The sequence below is a fragment of the Lithobates pipiens genome, unplaced genomic scaffold (assembly GCF_037356315.1).
Source record: "Lithobates pipiens isolate NorthernLeopardFrog02 unplaced genomic scaffold, aLitPip1_a1.2 Scaffold_18, whole genome shotgun sequence".
Taxonomy (NCBI): domain Eukaryota; kingdom Metazoa; phylum Chordata; class Amphibia; order Anura; family Ranidae; genus Lithobates; species Lithobates pipiens.
Window position 1 is genome coordinate 559323157 of NW_027507758.1, and position 26834 is coordinate 559349990.

At 44.1% G+C, this 26834-nt stretch overlaps 1 protein-coding gene across 1 annotated transcript in view; it reads right to left on the reverse strand.

Moving 5' to 3' along the window:
• Positions 1-26834, reverse strand: part of CDC5L (cell division cycle 5 like) — an 85364-nt gene that overhangs the window by 46662 nt on the left and 11868 nt on the right. Inside the window, exons 4-8 of the mRNA XM_077488956.1 lie at positions 26435-26562; positions 17163-17262; positions 16855-17073; positions 9028-9175; positions 503-691 (exon numbers count right to left, since the gene is read on the reverse strand). Of these exons, the coding sequence (XP_077345082.1) occupies positions 503-691; positions 9028-9175; positions 16855-17073; positions 17163-17262; positions 26435-26562 (784 nt within the window). The remainder of the gene's footprint in view (positions 1-502; positions 692-9027; positions 9176-16854; positions 17074-17162; positions 17263-26434; positions 26563-26834) is intronic.

Genomic DNA, 26834 nt, shown 5'->3' on the forward strand with positions numbered 1-26834 from the left:
CTCAACAAAATATTAAAAATAACATTTTATTTCTGATTATATTAATTTATCCAATTACATTTGAGCCCCTGAAAAAGGGAGGACTGTGTATAAAAATGTGTAAAAAAAAAAAATACAGTTCCTAAAATGTGTACTTTGATATTTTTGTTCAAACCTTTGAATTAAAGCTGAAATTCTGCACTTCAAATTCATTTGGATTGTTTCATTTTAATTTCATTCTGGTGGCATACAGAGGAAAAAGTATGAAATGTTGCCTGTGTCCAAATATGTATGTGGACCTAACTGTATGTGCACCTCTAGGTGTCTGTACTTTATACCTACAACAGTTCTTTTTTTGTTTTTAATTTACAGGGTCTTTATTTCGGGCCATGAAGAAAATGGGAAGGAGTGGGGTTACAAAAAGAAAATTCATTATTAGATTTAAGTTTTGTGTTTCAGTGGCAATAACGATTAGCGTTTAGGTGGCCATTATGTGCTGCCGATTTATCAATTTATATGTTACCTGCAGGATACGGTCTTGTGCGGCAGGCGTTTTGGGCGTCCTCAGGGCGATGCTGTTATTGGCAACATTATATTCAGAAAGCAATGTGCTGGATGCAGAGTTTGTGATTCCAGATTCCTCCGCTGTCTGGCGGGCAAGCTCACTGGCTTGGCCAATCTTTACAACTTCCTCCAGCTCTGTGTCCGATATCTGAAGAAAAAAAAAAAAAAAGGCATTTGCTTATACTGCAATTAACATTTCTGTAACACAAAAAAGGATGAGAATTCCAGGTGCTAGGAGGATTCTTTCACACAAGAGGGCATTTAACACAATCTCCACATATTGTGGAATAAGTGAAGCCTAGGGGTATGACATATTCTGGCACAAAGAACTCTGTGCTCAGTCCACCATGAATCGGACAAGATAGTTTGACACAAAAGCACAACACAACCAAAAGTGTTTTGGTACAGCTCTATTAATAAGCATGAATGAGTAGGGTATCTAAGCGCCATGCTACATTAAAAGAGATGTTTTGCTTTGTTTTTTTTCCAGAATCATACTTACCTAGGCACTATCGGGCTGATGCTGCATCTGCCCCTCGGCGCCTCTGCACCGAGAACCGAGCGATCGCACATCGCCGATGACTCCGTTCTCACAGCTCCCAGAGCAGAAAGCTGACTGACAGTACGGTGCAGGCAAACCACACATGGAAGATGCCTTTCTAGCACCGTATTCTGGTGTGAACCTGATCTAACAATAGGACACTGTGCCCAGTGATCTTCGACTTCATCAGTGTTTTTCAAGCAGATCTCTGTCTCTCTAAGGTTGCCTACCCCTGCTGTATGTGGAATACATCCAATGAAAAAATACTCTTTAGAAGGCGACACCTGCTATTGTGCCCAAGCAGGAGCCTGAAAAATGTCTTCTTGAAAAGAAGCAGTGTACTTCCTAGCATCTGACTGTGCCTATGCACTCCTGTGTCTACAGCCTCATAGCTGTATATCTGTAGTGTGAGGCAGCGATTCGCCTGACTGCTAATCTCACAAGATGTAGAGTAATATTTGTTAATGTCACTATTGCACTGCTCAATATTTTCCTTGTTGTAGAGAAAGCAGAGCATGCATGTCCCTGCTTTTGCTTCATTCATTATGTAGATCTGGGCTTTCTAAACATTTTCTGTGACTTCCTGAATATTTCCCAACCAGTAATTAGATCACTAGTCATCGGGGGCGTTTGGGTTAGCTCTGACATAAGGAAGCAAATCCACAGTCCTCCACAAAGATGATCACCTCCAAGCAGAGATGCATGCAACGCCAGAATTGCCAGTATTATAGAAAAAAATTAGCTGCAGGGGAGACCACAAGCAATGCAGGTTAATATTTTTGGTTACCTTCTGCAAGGCTTTTTAAAAAAGGCACAGCTTTTGTTCCAGTCTACTTTTAGCTCCAGTTCACACCAGTGCGGTCCAAGTCACACAGTACTGTCCGTAATGGAACTGTTCAAATCGGTACGACTGACTTTGTGGTGCAGCTCCGATTTGAAAAAAAGGTTCCTGCACTATTTTTTGTGATTCCAGGTGCGACTTGAATCTGAAGTCACACTGACATGGGGCTTTGAAATCGTGCGACTTCAAGTGAAGTTGCATGATTTCAAAGTCAAGTTCAGTGTGAATGGGGATTTAGGGTGCTTTTTTCGCTCTCAGTCATTTTGCATGAAAGCCCAATCTCTCCAACTCTTGACTAGCATGTTAAACATTTGCCTTCTCTATCAGCTTTATTTTCCACTTGCAGACTGGCAACATCTCTAATGGGTGAGAAAGGCATTTCTGAAAATGCGAGGGCCTACAATTATAAGTTACAATTACAATATTTAACCACTTCAATACCAGGGCACTTACAGCCCCCTTCGTGCCCAAGCCAATTTTTAGCTTTCATCACTGTCACACTTGGGCGGTCATGCTACACTGTACCCAAACAAAATTGTTATCATTTTGTTCCTACAAATAGAGCTTTATTTTAGTGGTATTTGATCACTGATGTGGTTTTTATTTTTTGCGCAACAAATAAAAAAACATTAAAAAAGACAGAAAATTCAGAAAAAAAATAAATAAAAAGTTTGTTTCAGTTATAAAATTCTGTAAAGAAATAGGATTTTTTTCTACTCACCGTAAAATCCTTTTCTCGAATTCACCGACCGACACAGCTCCTCTCTGTAACAAATGGGTTGTTAACCTTATCAGTAGGAGAATACTAGGCATAGTTGTAATACAACACTCAGAACTCTTAGTTCCGCCTAGGGGGGCGGTCCCTTGGTTAACAACCCTCTGCAGACCTCAGTACGTCAACAAGCCGTATAACGTAAAGATAAAAAGGAGGGGCGGGTGCTGTGTCGGTCGGTGAATTACAGAGAAAAGGATTTTACGACGAGTACAAAAAAATCCTATTTTCTCTTATATTCACCAACCGACACAGCTCCTCTCTCTAACAAATGGGACACCCCCAATTAGTGCCAAAACGAGGGGTGGGAAAACAGCACAAAACTTCATTCACCATGGCAAGTTGGAACTAGTGAAACTTTACCCACAAAAAAAAAAAACAGTACGTGGAAAAACCACCACAAAAATCAGGGTATCCTCAACAGGAGTGATCACCCAAAACCGTGCATCAACATAACAGTACTGTGTTTTTTTTATCGAAAAACCAGGAAAAACAAAATATATTTTGCATATTCAATTGCAACTACATGGCCGCCTGCAAAACTTTGCGGCCAAAACAGGCATCAGCCGATGCACTGACGTCTACCTTGTAGAACTTGGTAAACGCGTGGACAGACGACCAGGTCGCCGCTTTACACACCTGAGCGACAGACACTTGGTGTTGGAAGGCATAAGATGTGCCGATTGCCCTTGTGGAGTGGGCCGTGACCGGAAAGTGCGGCACATGCCCCTTCGAGGCGTAGGCTTGTACTACAATCTGTCTGATGCACCTGGAAATGGTGGCTGACGAGACCGCCATGCTTTTCTTTGGACCGCCAGCCACCAAAACAAACAGTGAGTCTGACTTCTGAAAAGGAGCCGTGGCAGACAAATACACCTTTAGAGCCCGAACCACATCCAGAGCATGAAGGGCCACCTCCTTAGGGTGCTTCGGCTTAGGACACAGAGATAGCAATACAATGTCCTCATTGATATGAAAAGCCGAGACCACTTTCGGTAGAAAAGACTGTTGCGGACGCAACACCACCTTATCCTTGTAGATAACCAGATAGGGCGACTTGCAAGACAAGGCCGCCAGTTCCGAAACCCTCCTGGCCGATGTGATGGCCACTAGGAAGACCACTTTCTGGGAAAGAGTCAACAGGGTATTCTCCCCGTTTTCAAATGGCGGTTTTTGAAGCTCCGACAACACTAGGTTCAGATCCCAAGGGAGTAACGGTGGACGCATCGGAGGGACTACATGTCGTACCCCCTAAACGAAGGTACTCACTAAGGAGTGAGATGCCAGGGGTCACTGAAAAAAGACAGCTAAGGCTGAAATTTGCCCTTTAATGGTGCTTAATGCCAATTTCTGGTTTATTCCTTGCTGAAGAAACAGCAGGATCCTGGATATCGAAAAGGAGCGCGGATGCCATCCTTTCTCCTCACACATGGAGATGTAGGCTTTCCAGGTACAATGGTATATCTTCCGAGAAGAAGATTTCCGTGCTCTCAACATAGTTGGGATCACGAGTCCGACAGACCCCGGTTCCTCAACACCCGGCTCTCAATAGCCATGCCGTTAAAGCCAGCGATGGTAAAGCAAACCTTGAGACAGAAGGTCCTCTTGCAGCGGCAGTCGCCAGGGAGCGTCTGCCACCAGACGCACCAGGTCTGCGTACCAGGGATGCTGAGGCCAATCTGGGGCAACCAGTATCACTGGGATCCCCTCGGCTTCCACTCTGCGAAGCAGACGTGGTAACAGTTTCAGTGAAAGAAAGGCGTAGATCAGCTGGTACTGATCTCACGGAGCCATCAGCGCGTTGACTCATTGACCCACAGATCTCTTGTCCTGGACACAAATCTTGGCACCTACCGATTGATATGGGAGGCCAGCAGATCCACGTCTGGTGTGCCCCACCTCAGGCACAGCAACCTGAATGTCTCCGGATGCAATGCCCATTCTTCTGGGTCCAGCATCTGTCGACTCAAATAGCCCGCCTGCCAGTTCTTCACTCCCGGGATGTAAATGGCCAACAGGGCCGGTACGTGTCGCTCTGCCCACCGAAGTATGTGAGCGACCTCCCGTGCAGCGGCTGAACTTCTTCCCCCTTGATTGACGTATGCCACAGCCGTGGCGTTGTCTGACTGGATCCTGATCGGACGCCCTTGCAGTCTCATCGACCATGTGGAGAGGCATAGCCTGATCGCTCTCAATTCGAGCAGATTGATCGGCAACTTGGATTCTTCCATCGACCAGAGGCCCTGAGCCGACTGAACACCCATCACTCCACCCCAGCCGGATAGACTGGCGTCCGTTATGGTCAGCGTCCATTTCAGAGGAAGGAGCAATTTCCCAGACTGAATCACCGGGGACCTCAACCACCAGATCAGTGAGTCTCTGACTGACTGGCTCACCTGGATCTGTCAATCCATGGACAACTGAAATTTGTCCCATTTTGTCAAAATCTCCTTCTGCAGGACTCTGGTGTGGAACTGGGCATAAGGTACTGCCTCGAAGGAGGCTACCACGAGTCCCAGTACTCGCATGCAAAAGTGGAGCAACGACAACTTGTAGTTCATCAGCAGTTTTACTGCGGATCTGAGAGTCTGCAATTTGTCTGAAGGGAGAAAAACTCTCACTTCCCTGGAGTCCAGCAGCAAGCCTAGGTACTACATACGGTGGGTCAGCACAAGCACCGACTTCTTTAGGTTCAACAGCCACCCAAATTCTTGCAGGGCCTGCATGGTGATCGCCACATCCTCCTCTAATTCAGAGGTGGAAGATGCCCTCAGGAGGAGATCGTCTAGGTATCCCCCGATTGCGATCCCACGTTGCCAAAGCAACGCCAAAACAGGAGCCAATACCTTGGTAAAGACTTGGGGGACTGAAGCCAGACCAAAAGGAAGCGCCACAAACTGGTAGTGGGCTTCCCAGACTGCAAACTGCAGAAACTTTTGATGCCGGAGGCATACGGGTATGTGCAGGTAAACATCCTGGATGTTTAAGGACACCAGGGAGTCCCCTTGATGCAGTGCAGTGACTACTGAGCGAACTGATTCCATTCTGAACCTCTGCACTTTTACAAAGTGATTGAGGGCCTTTAAGACCAAGATCGGACATACCCCTTCCTTCTTGGGAACCACAAACAGATTTAAGTAGAATCCCTGGAAGCGTTCCGCTTCCGGAACTGGTACAATCACCCCTCGCATTCAGCAAATCCATTACCGCCCCCAAGAGGGCCTGGGGATACGGGAATGCTGGAGGGGAAGAATCTGCTTGGCGGCCAAGAGAGAAACCATCTTGTAGCCTGTGGAAATCAGATCGCAGACCCATTGGTCGGATAACCAGGACTCAAATAGCCCGCCTGCCAGTTCTTCACTCCCGGGATGTAAATGGCCAACAGGGCCATTTACATCCCGGGAACTGCAAACTCCCGAAAGCAACCCCCCACACAAGAGCACTTTTATTCGCAGGCTTGTTAGGCTTGCGGTTCCAGGGACGTTTTTGACCGTCCGTGGACGTCCTGTCGGGCTGGGGGGGCTTTCATCGAAGCTCTGGGCGGACGAAAAATCTGTTTGAGCGGGAAAAAAAAGGGGGGCCCTTGCCTATGGCGTGGCTCCTTAGCCTTCCTGGCCTGTGGGAGTAAGGTACTCTTACCACCGGTGGCATTTTTTAATAATGTCGGTGACCTGCTCTTTGGAGCCTCATTAGATAAGGAAGGGAAGATCCGCCAGGGCTTTTTTGGATGCCTGGTCAGCAGACCAGCATTTTAGCCAAATTAGATGCCTCAGCACTACAGCTGACACTGAAGCCCTGGATAACAAAGGGAGAGTATCCAGAGCCACGTCACAGACGTACTTAAGGCCTTGCACTAGTTGGTCTGCTAGTTCCACGCAGACAGGAGAAGCCTGTTGCTTTCCCAATTCACGGTGCAAAAGTTTTGCCCACTCAGTCAGTGTCTGCGACACCAGTGCGGATGCCAGTACTGGTCGCACGGCTGTCCCCACAACCGTAAACAAGAAACAAGCCACTGCCTCGGCCTTCCTGTCCGTGGGATCCTTGAATGTAGGAGTCCCCTCAACTGGGATCGTGGTTACTTTATTTAACCTGGATACGGGGGGGGGGGGGGGGGGGGGTCCACAACCGGAGGAGCCAACCATTTTTTGAGAAGGCTCTCCTCAAAAGGGTAACGCACCGACATGTATTTAGGGACTGAAAAGGTCTGTTGTGGGCAACCCTATTCCTTGTAAATAAACTTGTCAAAATAAGTCAGATTTGGGAACACGCTGGCTTGCGGGACCCAAAAGGGACCGGTACATCAGCAGGAAGATCCGCTGGCTCCTGAATCTTCAGGGTATCATGCACAGCTGTGATAAGTGCTCCAACAAGCCCTTTGTCGCCCCCCAGACCCGGACGGGGACTCATCCTCACTGTCTGAGCGGTCCTGGTCAGCGTCGTCTGACAAGAAAGAGCAGTGGTCACCAGCCTCAGCAGGATCCTAGTCTGTGTCAGAGCTCTCTCCAGAGGATAGGGGGTGCAGGGGCCTCTTTAATACACCTTTCTTCCCACGCACCGCCTCCATCTAGGCAACAAATGAACTGAGGTCTGCTGTCAGGGTGTCCATGGGCACTGCACAGTCAGCAGGTGACCCGGTTGCAATTGCCTGGATTTCGGGGGAAGAAACACCAGTTTCTGAAGCCATGCTGACCCTACCCTGTCGGCCACCCGAAGGGGACTTAGGACAGTGACAGTCCCATCCTCCTTGTTGCCACTGACTGAGGGGCTCTTTCCCACCGGACTCCCCACCCTGAGGAGTTTTGCGCTGTTCACAAGTAGAGTCTGTAGTCCCTGAGTGCTCCCAAGTGCAGAGGAAACAAAAGCTGTGTCGGTGACAGCCGCCAGAATGAGTCCTAAAATGTTCTAGAAAAGTGCTCAGGCTTCAATAAAATGGCCACCCAGCATCCAGTACACAGACAAGAAACACAAGGAAAATGGCTGTGAGCACATGAGCCATGCTGCCGCTATAGAACACTGAAAAACATGTTCAGGCTTCAAGAAAATGGCCGCCAGTGTCCTGAATAGTAGACATTCAATTTGTAGATGGCTGTGGATAAGAGTGCAGCTCTTTGAAGTGTGTTGGGGAGGAGGGTTTGTCCTTTCCTCGTAGCTCAAGAGTTCTTCAGATATAGATCTCTCTCTATAATATATAATAATATATAAATATATATTATATATATATATATATATATATATATATATATAAACCTGAAAGATACTGGGTACATAATCAAATATTCATGTTCTCTGACTGGGAATAGTGAAAAATAGCATTAATGAAATATACGTGTTCCCTCAGTGGGAATAGTGAACAATAAAGTGAACACACTCAAATAAATGGAATAAAAATAAGAGTCCGAATGCACAAAAATAATCCTCAGAGTCTTCTGCATAAAAAACGCACAACACACCACCAGTGCATAATCATTGAAAATGCAAGTGCTCTCCTCCACCTCAATATCCTAGCTGCTCACCTCACGTTCTGACCCGTTTCACCAGGTGGTCAGAAAAATCAGGTTCCTTCTCTGGGATCCAAAGGGATCAGCTGATGATGGAACTCCTATTCCTTCCGTGCTGCCTCCAGCCGATTGGATGGATACCAGCCAGTACAAATTCCCTCAATGGGGTCCGGTGCACATGGGAATAGAAAAGGCAAAATCTAGTGCTCTCTGTGTGGACTTTATCTTTATTGTTCACTATTTCCACTGAGGGAACACGTATATTTCATAATTGTGTATTTTTTATCTATTCCCAGTCAGGGAACATGAAAATTTGATGCACTCAGTATCTTGCTATATTGCAAGTTAATCACAATCACATATTCTTATTTTAGGATTTATTGGGAGTTATTTAGTAAGCGCAACACTGTTTTGTATGTATATTTTATAGCCGAAGCAAACGCATTTTCTGTGTGTGCAGCAGCTAGGGGGGGGGGGGGGTATTTTTTCATTGTTTCTTTGTTTCTTGGTATATCACTGTTTTATTTGCGCTGATAGAAATTTGATATATTGTTTGAGTTTTTTTTTTTTTATATAAATAATTTTTTTTTATATACATATATATTTATATTCATCTGATCATCATGTCCGAACTGTCAGTACAATATGTGAGCTGAAATGGGGGTGTCATTAACAATGAATTGACACTCTCTGCAGTTCACATATGGCAGTGTGAACTGCCGTGCAAATCGGGTGTGATGCCCAAGCGTGAACCGAGCCCAAGTAGTAAAAATGAGGTTCCTGAGCTTGTTTAATCCCCAGACAATATGACATCAGTGTGCTCATCTCATACCTGAGGAGAAGGTAGAACTAATTTGCTTCTCTTCTTAGTCAGCTCAGAGACCCCACCAGTCGTCTGAAGGATGGCAGCAGGCAGATCAGAATCCTTCTTCCTTTTTATGTTCTGCTTGTCCTTTTTCCTTTCTTTTGCCTCTTTTTCACTGCAATTGAAAAGAATATGAGTAAACAAAATTACATTAACCATAAATACAGGGTATGGAATCCTGAGTTAAGCCCTTCACTACCTAAGCTGTTTTTGTACCCCTATAAGAAAAAAAAAAAAAAGAAAAAAAAAAAAGGGAGGAGTAGGAGGTCAGGCCTAAAGATTACTTAAAACTAGGGTGTGGTGCTGATAATAAGAATTAGCACGAGTGTCAATAACTCGTGCAAATGCACCGAAACTTAGGGGAAAACTTTTTTTCCCCCCCGTTTACATAGAGCAAAGGAAGGGTTAAACCCCTTCACTTTTTTTTTAAACCATCTGTGTCCAGTGGGGAAAATTTCCCTTCACTTCCTGCCCAATAGCCAAACAGGAAGTGAGAGGATATCCCTGCAAATTAAGAGAATTCCTTGGGGACCCCCAGGTCACCAGAACTAGTGTCTCCATTGGAAGCTTTTTCCTCTTTTCTTTTTCTGGGGACAACCCAAAATTTGGGATTTTCTTTAACTTTCACTTTTAATAATGGTACACAGGACAAATAGAGAGGATGAATCTCCTTAATGAGGGCACAGACAGCAATAAAAACTGTCAGGGGTTTCAATCCCTCCCCACTATTTCCAAAGCTAAAAATGTTGCCTTTAGTTATACCTTAAAAAGAAGTTTTGCCCATTTATACTTACCTAGGTGGATGCAGCATCGGTCTCTACATTGACAACTGAGTGATCAAACATTGCCAATGGCTCGGTTTTCCCAGATCCTCGAGCGGAGAGCTGCCGACTGTCAATCAGCAGCTCTACTTCTCTGCTCCTCCACGCTCACTGGACCGCTGAGCTGTGGAGGTGGAGTGGCCATTTCAGGGTCTCAGTGGCTCGCTCAGAGGCTGAGGCAGGCATCAGTCCATGCACCCGGGCGGATCCAGACTTTGTCGTGGTGACGTGATGCCTGGACCGATTCCTGTGATGTCAAAGAGCGGACTTCAGTCCGCTCACTGCTGAAAATGGGTCATAGGAGTGCAAAACAAATTGCACTCCTTTGGCCCATAGGAGAAGCCCAGCCAAACAAGCTCAGGCTGGACTACTCTTTTAAGGACCAGGCCGCAGCGTCCTTAACAACCGATGACTCGGTCAGCTGTCAGTGGGGTTCCGTGTTGACAGCTAAAGTGTTAAAATAGTCCAGCAACTGGAGCAGCGGGGCAATGTTTATTAACAACATTGCTCAGCCGCTGAAACACTAAGATAAAAAGAAACATGGATTCTTTTTGTACTAGTTTCTTCATCTACAGATCAAAAGGGATGGACTTCCATACGCAGATAAAATCAGTTTTAACCTGTTCCCGACCGCCGCACACCGATGTATGTCGGCAGAATGGCATGGGCAAGTATATTGGCGTACAGGTACGTCCAATCTTTAATGCCGTCTGCCATCACGATTGCGCCGTTCGGGACCCCCGTGAGTCCGGTCGCGGGTCCAGCGGACTTGATTGCCACAGGCATACCCGCGATCGTCTCACGGGGCAGCTGAACGGAGAAATGCCGTTGTAAACAGCATTTCCCCATTCTGCCTAGCAACTAGTGATGCTGATCTCTGCTCCATGCGATTGGAGCAGAGATCAGTGTTCACTAAATGAAAGCCCAGCCCCCCACAGTTAGTAACACACCCCTAGGAACACTTAACCCCTACACTGCCACCCACTGGTTAACCCCTTCACTGCCAGTGTCATGACAATGGTCCCAAAAATGTGTCAAAAATGTCCGATGTGTCCGCCACAATGTCGCAGTCACAATAAAAATTGCTGATCGCCGCCATTACTAGTAAAAAAAATAAAAATTATTAATAAAAATGCCATAAAACTATCCTCTATTTTGTAAACGCTATAACTTTTGCGCAAACCAATCAATAATTGCTTATTGCGATTTTTTTTACCAAAAAATATGTAGAAGTATACATATTGGCCTAAACTGAGGGGGAATTTTTTTTTTTTTTTTAGATATTTTTGGGGGATATTTATTATAACAAAAAGTAAAAAATAATGTGTTTTTTTTTCAAAATTGTCGCCCTATTTTTGTTTATAGCGCAAAAATAAACGCAGGGGTGATCAAATACAACCAAAAGAAAGCTCTATTTGTGGTAAAAAAAAGGACGCCAATTTTGTTTTGGAGCCACGTCGCATGACCGCGCAATTGTCAGTTAAAGCGACGCAGTGGCGAATCGCAAAAAGTGGTCTGGTCTTTGACCAGCAAAATGGTCCGGGGCTGAAGTGGTTAAGCAACCTGTCAAGTAAAATTAAAATGCTCCTTTGTTTAACAGCTTTTTAATTCTTAATTTAGTCTAGTCTAATCAGCCTTAATTAACTCCTTATTCTCCTCCAATTATTTTCCTACCGTTTTTTTTCTTCCCCAAATGTCAAAAAAACACACCCCCAACAATGCTTTGTACTATTGCTGTCAGCATTAGTATCGATACTCAAAAAAAATTCAAAATTTTTTTTATCATTGAATCCCTACTTAAAACCCCCAAAAACATTTATGTTATGAAAGAAGAGGCCCTGGATAATAGTGGTAGTTCCAATGTGTTATGTCAAAGGGGGACAAATGTACTGGGGAGTGTGGAAGCAATGCACAACTGTTCAGCTGCCTTGTCATATTTTCACACCATTCCCAAATGCTGCCCAAGAAGCATAAATCCAGCCAACATTGATATCCCATGGCTGGTAAGGGGGTTAAAGCCAATTTAGGCTGGCTGTGAAAAGGAATGTATACATTTTTCAATGTTTTACTTAAACCTATTAAAAGACATGAGCGTGATATAAAAATTTCTTTCAAAGTGTGTTAAACAAAAATCTGAAATACCTTCTAAAAATTCCTTATTTCCTTCAGAGTTGCACATAGAGCTTGGTCCTGTTTTGACCCTTGGCCTTGTTGTGTGTTAAAAGCTCATTTTTATTCTGGCTGTGCTGCCTTTAATTTCCCCCCAGGCTGAAGCCCAATTTGTGGGCGTTTCTATAAAAGGGAGCTAGAACAAGCACTACAGCCACTGCCCCCAATTCTGTGTGGATATGACGTGCCTCTCTCGTCTGTTAATGTGGCAGAACCATTTTTAAACTCCCATGGTAGAGCTGCACGATTCTGGATAAAATGAGAATCACAATTTTTTTTAACTTAGAATAAAGATTACGATTCTCTCATGTTTCTCGGTATAACATCTTTCACATTATACAGAAAATTGGGCTAACTTTACGGTTTTGTTTTTTTAACCACTTGGGTACCGCGCTATTGCCGAATGACGGCATTAGCGCGGACCTAGATTTCCGGGACTACGTCTATTGACGTCATCCCGGTTACGAGCGGCCTGCGCGCCCCCTGAGGGGCGCGCGCGGCGCGCTCTGTGATCGGCGAGTCCGTGAGACTCGCCTGATCACCGATCCGTGCAAGGGGTCGATCCCGACCCCTTATCACGTGATCAGCTGTCAGCCAATGACAGCTGATCATGTGATAGAACGGAGCCGGTAATCGGCTATTATTCCTCCTCGCGCTGACAGCGCGAGGAGAAAAAAAAAAAGCCGATCACCGGCGGCCGTGATCGGGACATCAGTCCCGATCACGGCCAGCAATGCAAGGCACCACATGCCACCTGCCAGTGCCCACCTGCCTCCCGCAGTGCCATCCTGAAGGATAAATAAAGTAAAAGTAAGTGCCCCCCGTCTGTGCCCATAGTGCCCACAGTGCCACCCACAGTGCCACCCAATCTGCCTCAAAGGTGCTGCACCCCAGTGCCCAGCAGTGCCGCCCATCAGTGCCCAGCAGTGCCACCTATCAGAGCCACCTATCAGTGCCACCTATCAGTGCCCATCAGTCCCATCTATCTGTGGTACCTATCAGTGCCCATCCGTGCCACCCATCCGTGCCACTTATCCGTGCCACCCATCCGTGCCATCTTATCTGTGCCCATCTTTGCCCATCAGTGCCGCCTTATCTGTGCCTATTAGTGCCGCCTTAACTATGCCTATCAGTGCCCACCAGTGCAGCCTATCAGTGCCCACCAGTGCAGCCTATCAGTGCCCACCAGTGCAGCCTATCAGTGCCCACCAGTGCAGCCTATCAGTGCCCACCAGTGCAGCCTATCAGTGCCCACCAGTGCAGCCTATCAGTGCCCACCAGTGCAGCCTATCAGTGCCCACCAGTGCAGCCTATCAGTGCCCACCAGTGCAGCCCATCAGTGCCCACCAATGCAGCCCATCAGTGCCCACCAATGCAGCCCATCAGTGCCCACCAATGCAGCCCATCAGTGCCCACCAATGCAGCCTATCAGTGCCGCCTTATCAGCGCACTTCAATGAAGGAGAAAAATGACCCGTTTGCAAAATTTTATAACAAACTATTAAAACATGATTTTTTTTTTTTTTTTTTTGCATCTTTTTTTGTTTGTTTAGCAAAAAAGAAAACTCAGAGCTGTAACTAAATACCACCAAAAGAAAGCTCTATTTGTGGGAAAAAAATGATAAAAATTTCATTTGGGTACAGTGTTGTATGCCCGCGCAATTGTCATTCAAAGTGTATCAGCGCTGAAAGCTGAAAATTGGTCTGGGACTGAGGGGGGTTTAAATACCCAGTAAGCAAGTGGTTAAAATTCATTGAAGTGTATTGTTTCTTTTTATCTCTCAGCACTGAGCAATTTTGTGATAAAAAAGGCAGCCGGTGTTCTGTCAAAAACTGTCCGCCCATCGGATAGTGTCTGCCCCGTACTGCGCAGACGGAGGAGAAGGAGACTGCGAAAGTCTCCCTAGAAGAACGGCACCTGGGCACTGAGTCCAGGTGCAAAGCCCACCATCCAAATAGACATACGGTAACAAATGGTAACAGGGCCCCTCACCACGCTTTGGGTGCGGCCTCGCTTCGCTTGGCTATTTTTTATTCTAACTCTATGTCCACTTGGATGGTGGGGCTTGAACCTGGACTCACTGCGCAGGCAACGTTAATCTTCGGAGACCTTCGGCATCTCCTTGTCCTCCTTACTGCCCAAGCACAGTACAGGGCGGACATTATCCGATGGAGGACAGCATTTGACACATCACCGGCAAAATTTTGACAGCTGTGAGCAGAGAGCGGCTCCGCACTGAATCGTGAAAATGACGGATTAAGATCGGGGGGGTTGAATAGAGATTGTGATTTTTTAATGATTAATCATGTAGCTCTACTTCATGGAGCTGCCACAGTCAGTACTGGCAAGGCTGAGTTCAGGCACTGTTTGTAAGCATTTCAAGTCCTTTGTTGCCTGGATGCATCTCTGGGAAGTTACACAAACGATTCAAACTCACTTTGTGATGGCAATAAGTCGCTACTATTAAACACAGGCTGTGCAGACTGAGCCAGAATAGTTTTTATAATATCAGTAGTGACTAACCACACAGCCCTGCCCACACTATGGGGGTTATTTACGAAAAGGCAAATCCACTTTGCACTACAAGTGCAAAGCGCACTTGAAATTGCACTGAAAGTGCAGTCACTGTAGATCTAAAGGGGACATGCAAGGAAAAAAAAAAAAAAAAAAAAAAAAAAAAAACAGCATTCTAGATTTCACATGATTATTTTATTATCCAAAATTCCCCTCATTTCAGTTATACCCCTCAGGTTTACAGCAATTGCACTTCCAAGTACACTTTCAGTGCAATTTCAAGTGCACTTTGCACTTGTAGTGCAAAGTGGATTTCCCTTTCGTAAATAACCCCCATAGTGTTTAATTCAATCTACCCCTTCTCCCTGCAGAATGACAATGCTCATTTCCAGCGTAGGCCAGCTTAACCGTCAAGCGCTGTCGATCAGCCCTCGTTATGCATTTGTTTTATTTGCCAGTAGCATGGCTGTGTTTTTCGGAAGGAAGGGGGTAAGCTGTCCAATCGCACTGCTCAGCATCCACCGTGCAGATCAGAACTGGTACATTGAGCTCAGATTTTTATGTAGTGGTACTTCTTCAATGTTTTAAAAGGTCCGCTTTAATGTCCAAAGGTCTCTTTAAAGTGTAAAAAAAAAAAATTAAGTCCTACTATACCACTTGAGACTTGCCCCTTTTACAGGTAGAACATGAAGTGTCTATACGGTTTAAAAACCAGTAATACGCGGTCTCACCCTGCTCTGAACATGCTCAGTTGCTCTCTATTTTTGTAGTTTGTAGAGGCCAATCTGCTGACAGCCTAAAGGTTTACTGCTGTTCAGGTGTTTTGGGCTTCAGCAAAAATGCCAGCAAAAAGAAAAAAACAGGAACAATGCTGGAGGCAATTTACAGCTCTCACTCATTTTGGTAGCCTAAATTATAAATTTGGAATGTACGTTCCTTGCTAAAGAACAATTTTTTTCACAAGTTACAGGTAAAAATTCAATTAAGTTTCAGGCCTCATGCACACTGGACGTTAAAATAACGTTATAAAAAACGCAAGTAGATTTTGCAGTGAGTTTTTTTTTATGTTTTTGCAATAGCGTTTTTTTTTTTCAATGGATCAAAAACGTCAAACGCTGAACCATATTTGAGAGTTTCAGCATTTGACGTTAGATAGTTTTTCAGCTGTAAAAACTCCCCTCAGAAACCACCCAGCCAAGAACTGCCGATAACAGCCTATGGGGGTTATTTACGAAAGGCAAATCCACTTTGCACTGCAAGTGCACTTGGAAATGCAGTCACTCTGAATCTAAGGGGTAGATCTGAAATGAGTGGAAGCTCTGTTTTTTTTATCATCCAATCATGTGCAAGCTAAAATGCTTTTTTTTTTTTTTCTTGCATGTCTGCTTGGATCTTCAGCAACTTTAATTTCAAGTGCACTTGCAGTACAAGTGGATTTTCCTATAGTAAATAATCCCCTATGTGTGCAAGGACACATAGGATAACATGATGGGGAGATTACCGACTGTAGAAAAAAAAAAATACAGCATGCCTCATTGCCTGGCTGGAGGATGCCCAGCATTATCTAGTTCTTTCCTCTTTCAAGCTTTACTTTCCCTGGCACACCCCTTTCAAGGCTTCAATTTTGATGTTTGAAGAACATCCCTATAAACAAACATTTACTATTAATTCAAGGCTGGTTAACACAACAACTTCTGGACTTTCAATCATGAAGGCTTAGCATCACACGTGTCATTACCCAGGGTACCTGAATAGGAACATCCACTCCTCCAGACTGATATTCACTTTTTGGCATTTTGACATGGAGCCAGCACACTGCCTGCATCTGAGATGAGGGCTCTTCAGAGGAGTACTGAGTTAAGGTGCTCTGATGCTTGAAGGAAGCCATCTACAGAACCCTGCTGACCCCTCCTACCAGATATGATCTGCCTGCACTGCATAGAGAAGCACAGATCTAGCGGTGACATCATTGGCATTATGAGGTGTGCAATGAAAAGGGAAAGGTTTAAAAAAAATTCATTAGTATGTGTGTGTGGAGCTTAAGCCAGAGCCCCTTTTTTAACTTTAAAGAGTGGTAAGGGATTTAAACATCGGACAAGTTATTAGTAGGCTCCAATGGAGAGATTTTCCATAATTTCCTATCCCTATGACACCCTTTTATCAGAGAGGAAGTCCTATGGTGGCACAGAGACCAAAAAAACAAAAACACTTTAAGTTTTAACATGTCCCAAACCTAATCAAAGCAGAAAAAAAAAAAACCTTTGGCTGGAATCAGGCATTAATAACTTACGATCTCAGCTCCCCATCCAGGTCCTGCTGCCGCAATTTTCTGAAATCTGCATTCAGAGCATCATAGTTCTCCTCTGAGGTATCATAGAACCCTGGTGCAGGTTTCTTCTCAAACGGGATCTCAGCATTGTAATCCACGCCTCGCTTCTTCTTTCTCTTCTTCTGAATATCAATCCCCGCCGCTCGCAGCTCCCGCCTCTTCTGAAGAGCCGCTAAACGCCTGGGAGAAGAGAACGACATCAGCAACCATTATATAATACTACACAAAAAGACAACAGTATGTCCGCCTGAGCTGAAAAAGCAACATACCTCGCCTCCTCAAGCTGCTTTTCTCTAGCTTTTCTCTTGGCCTTCTTACCCTGAGTATTGGCTAGACGTGCTCTGGCTTCAGACAACATCTCAAGCTCATCTGGAAAAAAAAAACATGTCTTATTTTCAAACTATTTGCTGCTGTGTGACAAGCTATAAGCAATGAAAAGCACATACTGAGGGAGAATTCTGTATATATAATTCAAAGTTCAACTCCAGGCAGAAAAAAAAAAAAAAAAAAACAAAGTATGCAGCTAGGCATTATTAATAAACCAACACAAAGTAGCACATAATTGTGAAGTAAAAGGAAAATGAGAAATGCTTTTCAATTTTTTTTTTTACAAATAACAATGTGAAAAGTGTGGTGTGCATTTGTATTCGGCCCCCGGGTAAATACTTTGTAGAATCACCTTTTTCTCTGCAATTGCAGATGCAAGTCTGTTTGGAGACGTCTCTACCAGCTTGGTGAAACTTTTGCCCATTCTTTTTTGCAAAATACAGTGGATACAAGAGGTCTACATACCCGTGTTAAAATTTCAGAATTCTGTGATGGTAAAAAAATAAAAAATAAAATAAAAATAGGAGACAAAGATAAATCATTTCAGAACTTTTTCCACCTTTAATGTGACCTATAAACTGTACAACTCAGTTGAACAACAAACTGAAATATTTTTAGGTGGAGGGAAGTAAAAAATAAAATATGGTTGCGTAAGTGCGCACACCCTTAAACTAATACTTTGTTGAAGCACCTTTTGATTTTATTACAGCACTCTGTCTTTTTGGGTACGAGTCTATCGGCATGGTACATCTTGACTTGTCAATATTTGCCCACTCTTCTTTGAAAAAACACTCCAAATCTGTCAGATTGCGAGGGCTTCTCCTGTGCACAGCCCCCTTCAGATCACCCCACAGATTTTCAGTCAGATTCAGGTCTGGGCTCTGGCTGGGCCATTCCAAAACTTTATTCTTTTTCTGGTGAAGCCATTACTTTGTTGATTTGGATGTATGCTTTGGGTTGTTGTCATGCTAAAAGACTAAGTTCCTCTTCATGTTCAGCTTTCTAGCAGAAGCCTGACGGTTTTGTGCCAATATTGACTGATATTTGGAACTGTTCATAATTTCCTCTACTTTGACTAAGACCCCTGTTCCAGCTGAAGAAAAACAGCCTCAAAAGAATGATACTGCGACCACCATGCTTCACTGTGGGTATGGTGTTCTTTTGGTGATGTGCAGTGTTTTTGCACCAAACATCTTTTGAAATTATGGCTAAAAAGTTCAACCTGGGTTTCATCAGACCATAACACATTTTCCCACACTGTTTTGTACCTGTCTCCTGACTGATACCTTTTAAAAACAAGATCCCCCTGCTACTTTGGAAGCTCTCTGCGGACCATGGCTTTTGTTGTAGGATGCGACTAAGAAAATGTCAGGAAAGACATACTAGAACAGCTGAACTTTATTAAAGGGCTACATCCCCAGTTAGAAGAGCGTGTGTGTACACGTATGCAACCACACTTTTTTAGTTTTACTTCCCCCCTAAAAGATTTCAGTTTGATAGCTTCCTGATGATGCATTGAGACTGCACGCTCGCCTATGCCAACGTCATTTCCGGTACGGCTGGTTCCAGGTTTTGCTGTGGTGGAACACAGGCTGAGATGTGGGGAAACTGTCGCTGTACATGCTGGTGTTAGCACATTAGCACCTTACAATGTATGTGAACACTTTACCTTCTTTTTGGGCATTTGGGTAATTGAGGTATATTGCGCTATGTGAAAAAAAAATGATTCTGCTTCAACGGGCCACATTGCCCCATGAGCATAAGAATACATCAAGGGATGCATCCTACCTTCCAAAGAATCTGAGCTTATGAGGTTTCCCATGATTTAGCCATCAGGTGAGTCAGCATTTCTCCCGCAAGAATGAAGGTGAAACACAGCTCATCTGGAGTACCTGTACACAGACTTTCTTTGGCGTTTGGTTTCCTGCTTGAGGACTCATTTCCAATTTATTTTGTATTTGTGTGGCTACTATGTATGCACCAAGATATCAATTGATATTTACATGCGAGTTAGCGCCAATTATTTATATATATTTTCCAATGGATTGCTAGGCGATTTATTCACTTACACAAAGGGCTGCTCTACTCTTCCCCCCCAAAAATAGATTTCAGTTTGTTTATAGGTCACATTAAAAAGGTGCAACAATTAAACATTTCTGAAATTATTTATCTTTGTCTTTTTTTTTTTTTTTTTACACCATGGAAACCAGACCTTTTAAATGAGGTGTGTAGACTTTTTTATATCCACTGTAGCTCAAGCTGTTAGATTGTATGGAGGGCATCTGAACAGCAATTTTCAAGTCTTGCCACAGATTCTCAATTGGATTTAGGTCTGGACTTTGACTGGGCCATTTTAATACATGAATATGCTTTGATCTAAACCATTCCATTGTAGTTCTGGCTGTATGTTTAGGGTCGTTGTCCTACTGGAAGGTGAACCTCTGTCCCAGCCTCAAATCTTTTGCACTCTATCAGGTTTTCATCTAGGATTGCCCTGTATTTTGGCTCCATCCATCTTCTCATCAACTCAGACCAGCTTCCCTGTCCCTGCTGAAGAAAAGCACCCCCACAACATGATGCTGCCACCACGTTTCACTGTGGGGATGGTGTGTTCAGGGTGATGTGCAGTGTTAGTTTTCCACCACACATAGCATTTTGCTTTTAGGCCAAAGTTCAATATTGGTCTCATCTGACCAAAGCACCTTTCTCCAGTTCTCGTAAACTGCCGACGAGACTGCTTATGGTTTTCTTTTAACAATGGCTTTCTTCTTGCCACTTTTCCATAAAGGCCAGATTTGTGGAGTGCACAACTAATAGTTGTCCTGTGGACAGATTCTCACACCTGAGCTGTGGATCTCTGAAGCTACTCCAGAGTTACCATGAGCCTCTTTGATTAATGTTCTCCTTGCCCAGCCTGTCAGTTTGGGTGGATGCCCAGGTCTCGGTAGATTTGCAGTTGTGCCATACTCTCTCCAATTTCAGATAATGTATTGAACAGTGCAAAGTGAGATGTTCAAAGCTTGGGATTTTTTTTTATTTATTTTTTTTAAACCAAACCCTGCTTTAAACTTCTCCACAACTTTATCCCTGACCTGTCTTGTGTGTTCCTTGGCCTTCATGACGTTGTTTGTTCATCAAGGTTCTCTAACAAACCTCTGAGGGCTTCACAGAACAGCTGTATCCATACTAATATTAAATAAAACAGTGCTGATTGGCCCTGTGCTAATCACATGCACCCTCCTAAGAAGAAAAAAATAATCAGAGAAGACAGGATCAAACAGCCTTTTTATACTTAGGTTCCATAGTGAGTATAACAAGTATGCTTTACTGCATATACAGGCCGATTGTGGGCTTAGTAACACAAGTCTTCATGTACAGGACATTTTTACAATCTCTCTTGAACGATTTAACTTGACAGATAGTAATCCATGTTTAGGTTTAGAAGCATTTTGAAGAAAAATGTTTTTTGTTTTTTAAATAGCCAATAATGAAAAACACCTGTAAACGAAATGCAGCTAAAACACAAGTTACCTCGTTTAGAAGCGTCTGAAATGTCTCTAAACTTTCAAACCCATGTTTTTGCATTCCCAAAAAAAAAAAAAAAAAAAAAAAAAAAAGCTTCTAAACTCAACTGTCTAGAAACAACTGTAAAATGACCTTGTGTACATGTACTGATAATAGAGGAAAGTTCAGGAGCAGCAGGAAATTTTTTTTTTTTTTTTTTAAATGCCCAACTGCTCCTAAACGTCCATTTAGCAGCAGTGTACATGAGGCCTTAGGCCCCTTTCACACATGCGGATGGTATGTCCGTATTTCATCCATCCGTTTGCGGATGAAATACGGACATACATTCATCCCTATGGGATAGCGGGTGTCTGCGGATGAGCATCCGCAGACACCCGATTTCGTCCGCCTCCACTATTGTCCAATTCTGCAGATGGAGGAAAATCCTATTTTTCTATCCGTCTGCAGAGCGGATCGGATGAACACGGACAGACGGTCCGTGCTCATCCGATCCCCATAGAGGAGAACGGAGATCTGACAGGGCGGTCCCTGCACAGTGTGCGGAGACCGCCCTGTCCGCCGCCGGCTCAGCGGGGACAACGGAGCGATCCCCGCTGAGCGAGCGGATCTTCACGGGGCGGATCATTACTTATCCGCCCCGTGTGAAAGAGGCCTTAGTCATCCCAGCATTGCTAAAATTGTGCATGTGCAGCTCAGTGTACAGAAGTAATCAGGTAAAAAAATTTAATGCAGAAGACCTATCTCCTCGGCTTTAAAAATCCTCCCTGTTCTCCAACTTTGTTTTGTTTCTTTTTTCCTACTTTTTTAAAGTTCCACCTAAAAAAAAAGGGAAAAAAATAACAAATACACATTTTTGCAGGAAAATAAAACTTGCATTTATTATTTTTTCCCACAGGAGCCTTCAAAGCATTGCATCCTAAACACAGGTGTAATATATTCCAAAAGGTGAATTTGGCCTTTACGTTTAGTTTCTTCAGTGAGGACAATGAAGGTCATCTTTGTTCACTTCCCTCCTGTATTTTCAGGGTTAGATCAAAAGTTTCTGACCAGCCGAGAGCAATGATCCCCTGTCTTTTAGGGACAGTTCACATCATAGAAACACAGTCCGGATGTATTCCAGATGCTTTTATGCATGGGCATTTTTTGATGCAGTCCAGTGCATTTTCTCCCTTTGTTCTTAACCTTAACCACTTGCCACCCGCCATATAGCAAAATGATGGCGGCAAAGTGGTTTTAATATCCTGACCGGACGTCATATGACGTGATCAGGATATTCAGCCACTGCGCACCCCCGGGGGCGCGCATCATGGCAATCGTTGTTGCGGTGTGTCAGTCTGACACACCGCAACTACCATCTCGGTAAAGAGTCAGAGAGACGCTTTACCATGCGATCAGCCGTGTCCAATCACAGCTGATCCCAGTGTAAATAGGAAGAGCCAGTGATCGGCTTTTCCTCACTCGCGTCTGTCAGACGTGAGTAGAGGAGAGCCGATCGGCTACTCTTCTGACAGGGGGAGTCTGTGCTGATCGATTATCAGCGCAGCCCCCCCCGAGGATGCCCAAACTGGACCACCAGGGACGCCACCAGACCACCAGGGATGCCCAGCACCAGGTATGCCCCCCTAGACCACCAGGGATGCCAGTCAGTGCCCACAATGGGCATCACTGATTGGCATCCATCCCTACAATACTGCCTATCAATGCCCATCCGTGCCGCCTATCAGTGCCCATCCGTGCCACCTATCAGTGCCACCTATCAGTGTCTGTGTCACATATCAGTGCCACATCATGAGTGCCCATCAGTGCCCGTCACTGAAGCCCTGTCAGTGCCCATCAGTGAAGGAGAAAATGTACTTATTTACAAAGTTTTGTAACTGAAACAAAAAAATAAAATAAAAAATAAAAAAAAAAAGTTTCAAAATTTTGTCTTTTTTTTTTATTCGTTTAGCAGAAAATAAAAACCCCAGACCAACGCTCCTTTAGCCATCGTTGGTGCCCTTCTTCCTTGAAGTACTTAGGAGTTCATCTTACTTCCTCGTACGACTCCCTTTATCAAGCAAATTTTCCTCCCATGTTTGCAGAAATAACCCGTCTCTTAAATCTGTGGTCCCCTCTTCCTATTTCTCTCCTCGGTAGAATTAATGTCCTTAAGACGTCAATACTTCCTAAATTACTGTATTTATTTGAAACACTTCCTATCCCAGTCCCAATGTCGCAATTGAAACTTCTCCAAAGAAAATGCCTCAAGTTCATATGGAATAATGCATCCCATAGGATTGCACGCTCCGTAGTCTACTGTTTAAAGTCTAGAGGTGGACTGGCGGCGCCAGATATCATTAAATACTATTACGCCTCTCACCTCCGGGTATTGACTTCCTGGATCTCTAGAAAGGCTCCGAGCAGGTGGGCTGAGATTGAGATGGGGGTCACTGTCCCAGTACACCCGTGCTATTTGTTATGGCCTTCCTCTGCTAAATTTATGCCTCAATTGCGATCCTTATGCCTAGCACCAATGCTTTTCACCCTTTCCATTTGGAAGAGATGTGCGGAGCAGTTTTCCCTATCCTCTAAATGTCCCCCATTCCTAAATGTACTCTTTAACCCGGATATACCCGATGGTCTGTCTTATACAAGGATGCTTCCCTGGACGCAGGCGGGAATCTTTCCGTTGCGACATCTCGTACATCCGGCTACACGTAAACTTATGCCTTTCTCAGATCTGCAAACAAAATATGACTTGCCTACCTCCCTTCTATACTCATACCTACAGCTTAAACATTTCTTCCACTCTAACTCCCCCTCTCTTTCTTTGGAGAAACCGACTGATTTTGAGGCCCTGTGTGCCAACGGCCCCTATGAAACCAAACAGATTTCCTCTATATACAAAATCCTACAGGAAACCCCACCTCTAACGGAACTCACTCATAATTACATGAAAAAATGGTCCCGCATACTGCAACGACCAATCTCTCTATTAGACTGGGGTAAAATATGGGAATCTACATCCAAAACGTCACGTTGTGTAGTGCAGAGGGAAACCGCTATTAAGATCTTGATGTTTTGGTACAGGACCCCGGACTTGCTGCATGCTCGCAACCCAGCCATCTCCAATATTTGCTGGAGATGCGGCGAGTCTGTAGGTTCTCATTTCCATATATTTTGGGAATGCCCCTTTATTAGCCCTTATTGGACTAAAATTCAGGATCTTTTACAAAAGGTACTAATGTCACCTATCCCTCTGAATCCCATGCACTTCCTTCTAGGCCTTCCTTTTCCGAGACTGTCTAAACCCTTGCGCAACCTGATGTCCTTTATCCTTCTGGCCGCTAAGAGAGCAATTCCTAGACATTGGCTATCCACCACTCCCCCCACATTCCATCTTTTTCTTTCCATAATGGCAGATATACGTAGGATGGAACACTTGACTGCTAAAACGGAAGATACACTACCCTCTTTTTATAAAATATGGAAGAAATGGGACGACTCTGAGTTCCCCCTTGAGTCTGCTAACCCTTAAACCTCCTGATTCCCATGATGCAAACGTCTGATTAAGTTGTACCCTGCTATCTTTTTCTCTCTTTTTTTTTTTTTTCCTGTATTGTTGTTATACTTAACTATATATCCTCTTCCGCTTTCATTTATCACATGATATGGTATGCTAATTGCACTTGAATGATCCATGGTTGGAAGATGCTTACTTTATGAACATACCTGTATGTACGCTCAATTTCGTACGTTTCTATATACATGGCTTTGTATTATCGAAAGTTGAAATGCTTTTTCTTTATACTGTATTGTACCTTTTTCTTTTTTTGGAAAAAACTTTATAAATAAAAAATTAAAAAAAAAAAAAAAAAAATCCCAGAGGCGATCAAATACCACCAAAAGAAAGCTCTATTTGTGGAAACAAAATGATACAAATTTAGTTTGGGTACAGTGTAGCATGACCGCGCAATTGTCATTCAAATTGCGATTTCGTCTGGGCAGGAAGGTGTACAAAAGTGCCCTGTATTGAAGTGCTTAAATAAAGGACACGTGTTTTCCATTGCATTTTACAGCTTTTCAGTACAGTCTACTGCAGGAAAAATGCAGCATGTTCTACTTTTTTTCTTTAACACTCTGAAGCTGCAAGCACCAGTGTGAATTATGCCATCGAAAACCATACAACCTACTGTCCATGCGTTTTTGATGCAAAAAAATAAAAAACTGGACTGCATGTGGTGTGAACTGGCCCTTAATTAAATTTATGTCCACATGAAATTACAGAAGCAGACATCAGGATTGGTGTACAGCACCTTAGAGAACATGCACTCAAATATATATCAATTTTATAACTAGCACCCTGATTAAAGTCTAAAGCCAAAACATTTTTTTTTTTATTACTTTGGTTTGAATATTGAAGAGCAGTTAGCTCCATTGGATCCCCTCTATTCCTGTCTGGGAGGCAATTAAAAAATTTGGGGATTTGCACTCACTCATTCCTGGTGTCAGTGTGGTCAGTACAAATCGGCAGTGACTCCGACAGGAAAAAACTGATTTTAACTCCTTACCATTGTATACAAATCTTAAAAAGTTTTGTCTTTAGTTATGTTTTAACCCCTTTGCACCGACCACACACATATATACGGCCTTGCAAGGCTGCATATATGCATATATGCGTACTTCACTTAGTGCTGGGAGCGCACTGCACAGCGCGCTCCCAGCAAAGAGACTGGGGTCTCACTGAGAGCCCCGGGTCTCGTCCCAACGAACGCAGCCATTGGCTCCCGCTGCTGTCAATCAAAACCAATGATGCGGGCACCAGGGACGAGTCCAGCATTCTGTGCCTATGGACGTAAAAGCCGGACTCGGGAGCGAGCCCGCATGGTAACACCCAGGTAAAGCACTTCTCTTAGGGGGTTTAACGATATGGGAAGGAGCTGATCGCACCACCGGGGGGCCTTAGTAGAGTGGCCACTCTGTGCAAAACTAACCACACAGTGGAGGCAAGTATAATGTGATTTAAAAAATAAATAAAAAGGAGGGTTTACAACCACTGTAAGATAAAAAAGCCTTGGGCAGCAACACCCCCTAACACTTACCTGAGGTCCCTCTGTCCAGCGAGGTCCACAAGTGTCTCAGCTGTCTGAGATTCTCCTTCCCGATTGTCTGAGACACAGCAGCGGCATCATTGGCTCCCTGCTGTTGTCAAAATCAGATAGCCAATCAGGGAAGAGGGGGTGAGGCCAGGGCTCCTTGACTGAATGGACACAGGGAGCTGTGACTCGGCTTGGGTGACCCCATAGCAAGCTGCTTGCTGTGGGGGCACTGAACAGAAGGGAGGGGCCAGAAGCACAGAAGAGGGACCTGAGAAGAGGGGGATTGTGGCTGCTCTGTGCAAGTTCATAGCAATACAGCAAGTAAGTGTAACGTGTTTTTTTTTTCTATAAAAATAACAAACAAGTTTTTACAATCACTTTAATTTGTGTCTTTTACATCTGCCTGCAGTTCAGCTACTTTACTGAAGGCCCTGCACAGGTCTGTTTTCCTAGCACAGGAATGGTCTGCATCCCTGTGCCAACGTCCCATTCATTTCTACTGGGACACGTGGCTGTACCGACACAGCCACTGTGTCCTAATATGACATGCGGGTGAGTGCAGGTGAAGCGCCCCATGTGAATGAGCCCTTAAAATGTGTTGAATGATTCACCTTCATCCATGTCCACTGGGTCTGGTCTAGCAGGTTTTGTTTCTGGATTTGGGTCAATTTCTCCAGGTTTGAGTTTCCTGGGGTCATCTGCAGTTTCTTCTTCATTATCTCTCTGTGCAGCTTTATCTCTAGGAGGGAAAAAAAAAAAAAAAAAACACACAACACCACATTAAAACACATAACCTTACAAGTATGCAAATACTGAAAAGGTCTGTAGCAACAAAGAGAAAAAAAAAAAAAAAAAGGAAGCACATTCAATAACTATGGATGCGTAACTATACAAACGTGTTAAGAACGGTTTCTAAGGTGGTCTGCAAAAAATAAAAACTGCTACAGCAGCCACCTGCACTTTGAGAGCGCTGGCTATCAGACCCTTTTCCACACAATCTTGTAAAAATTC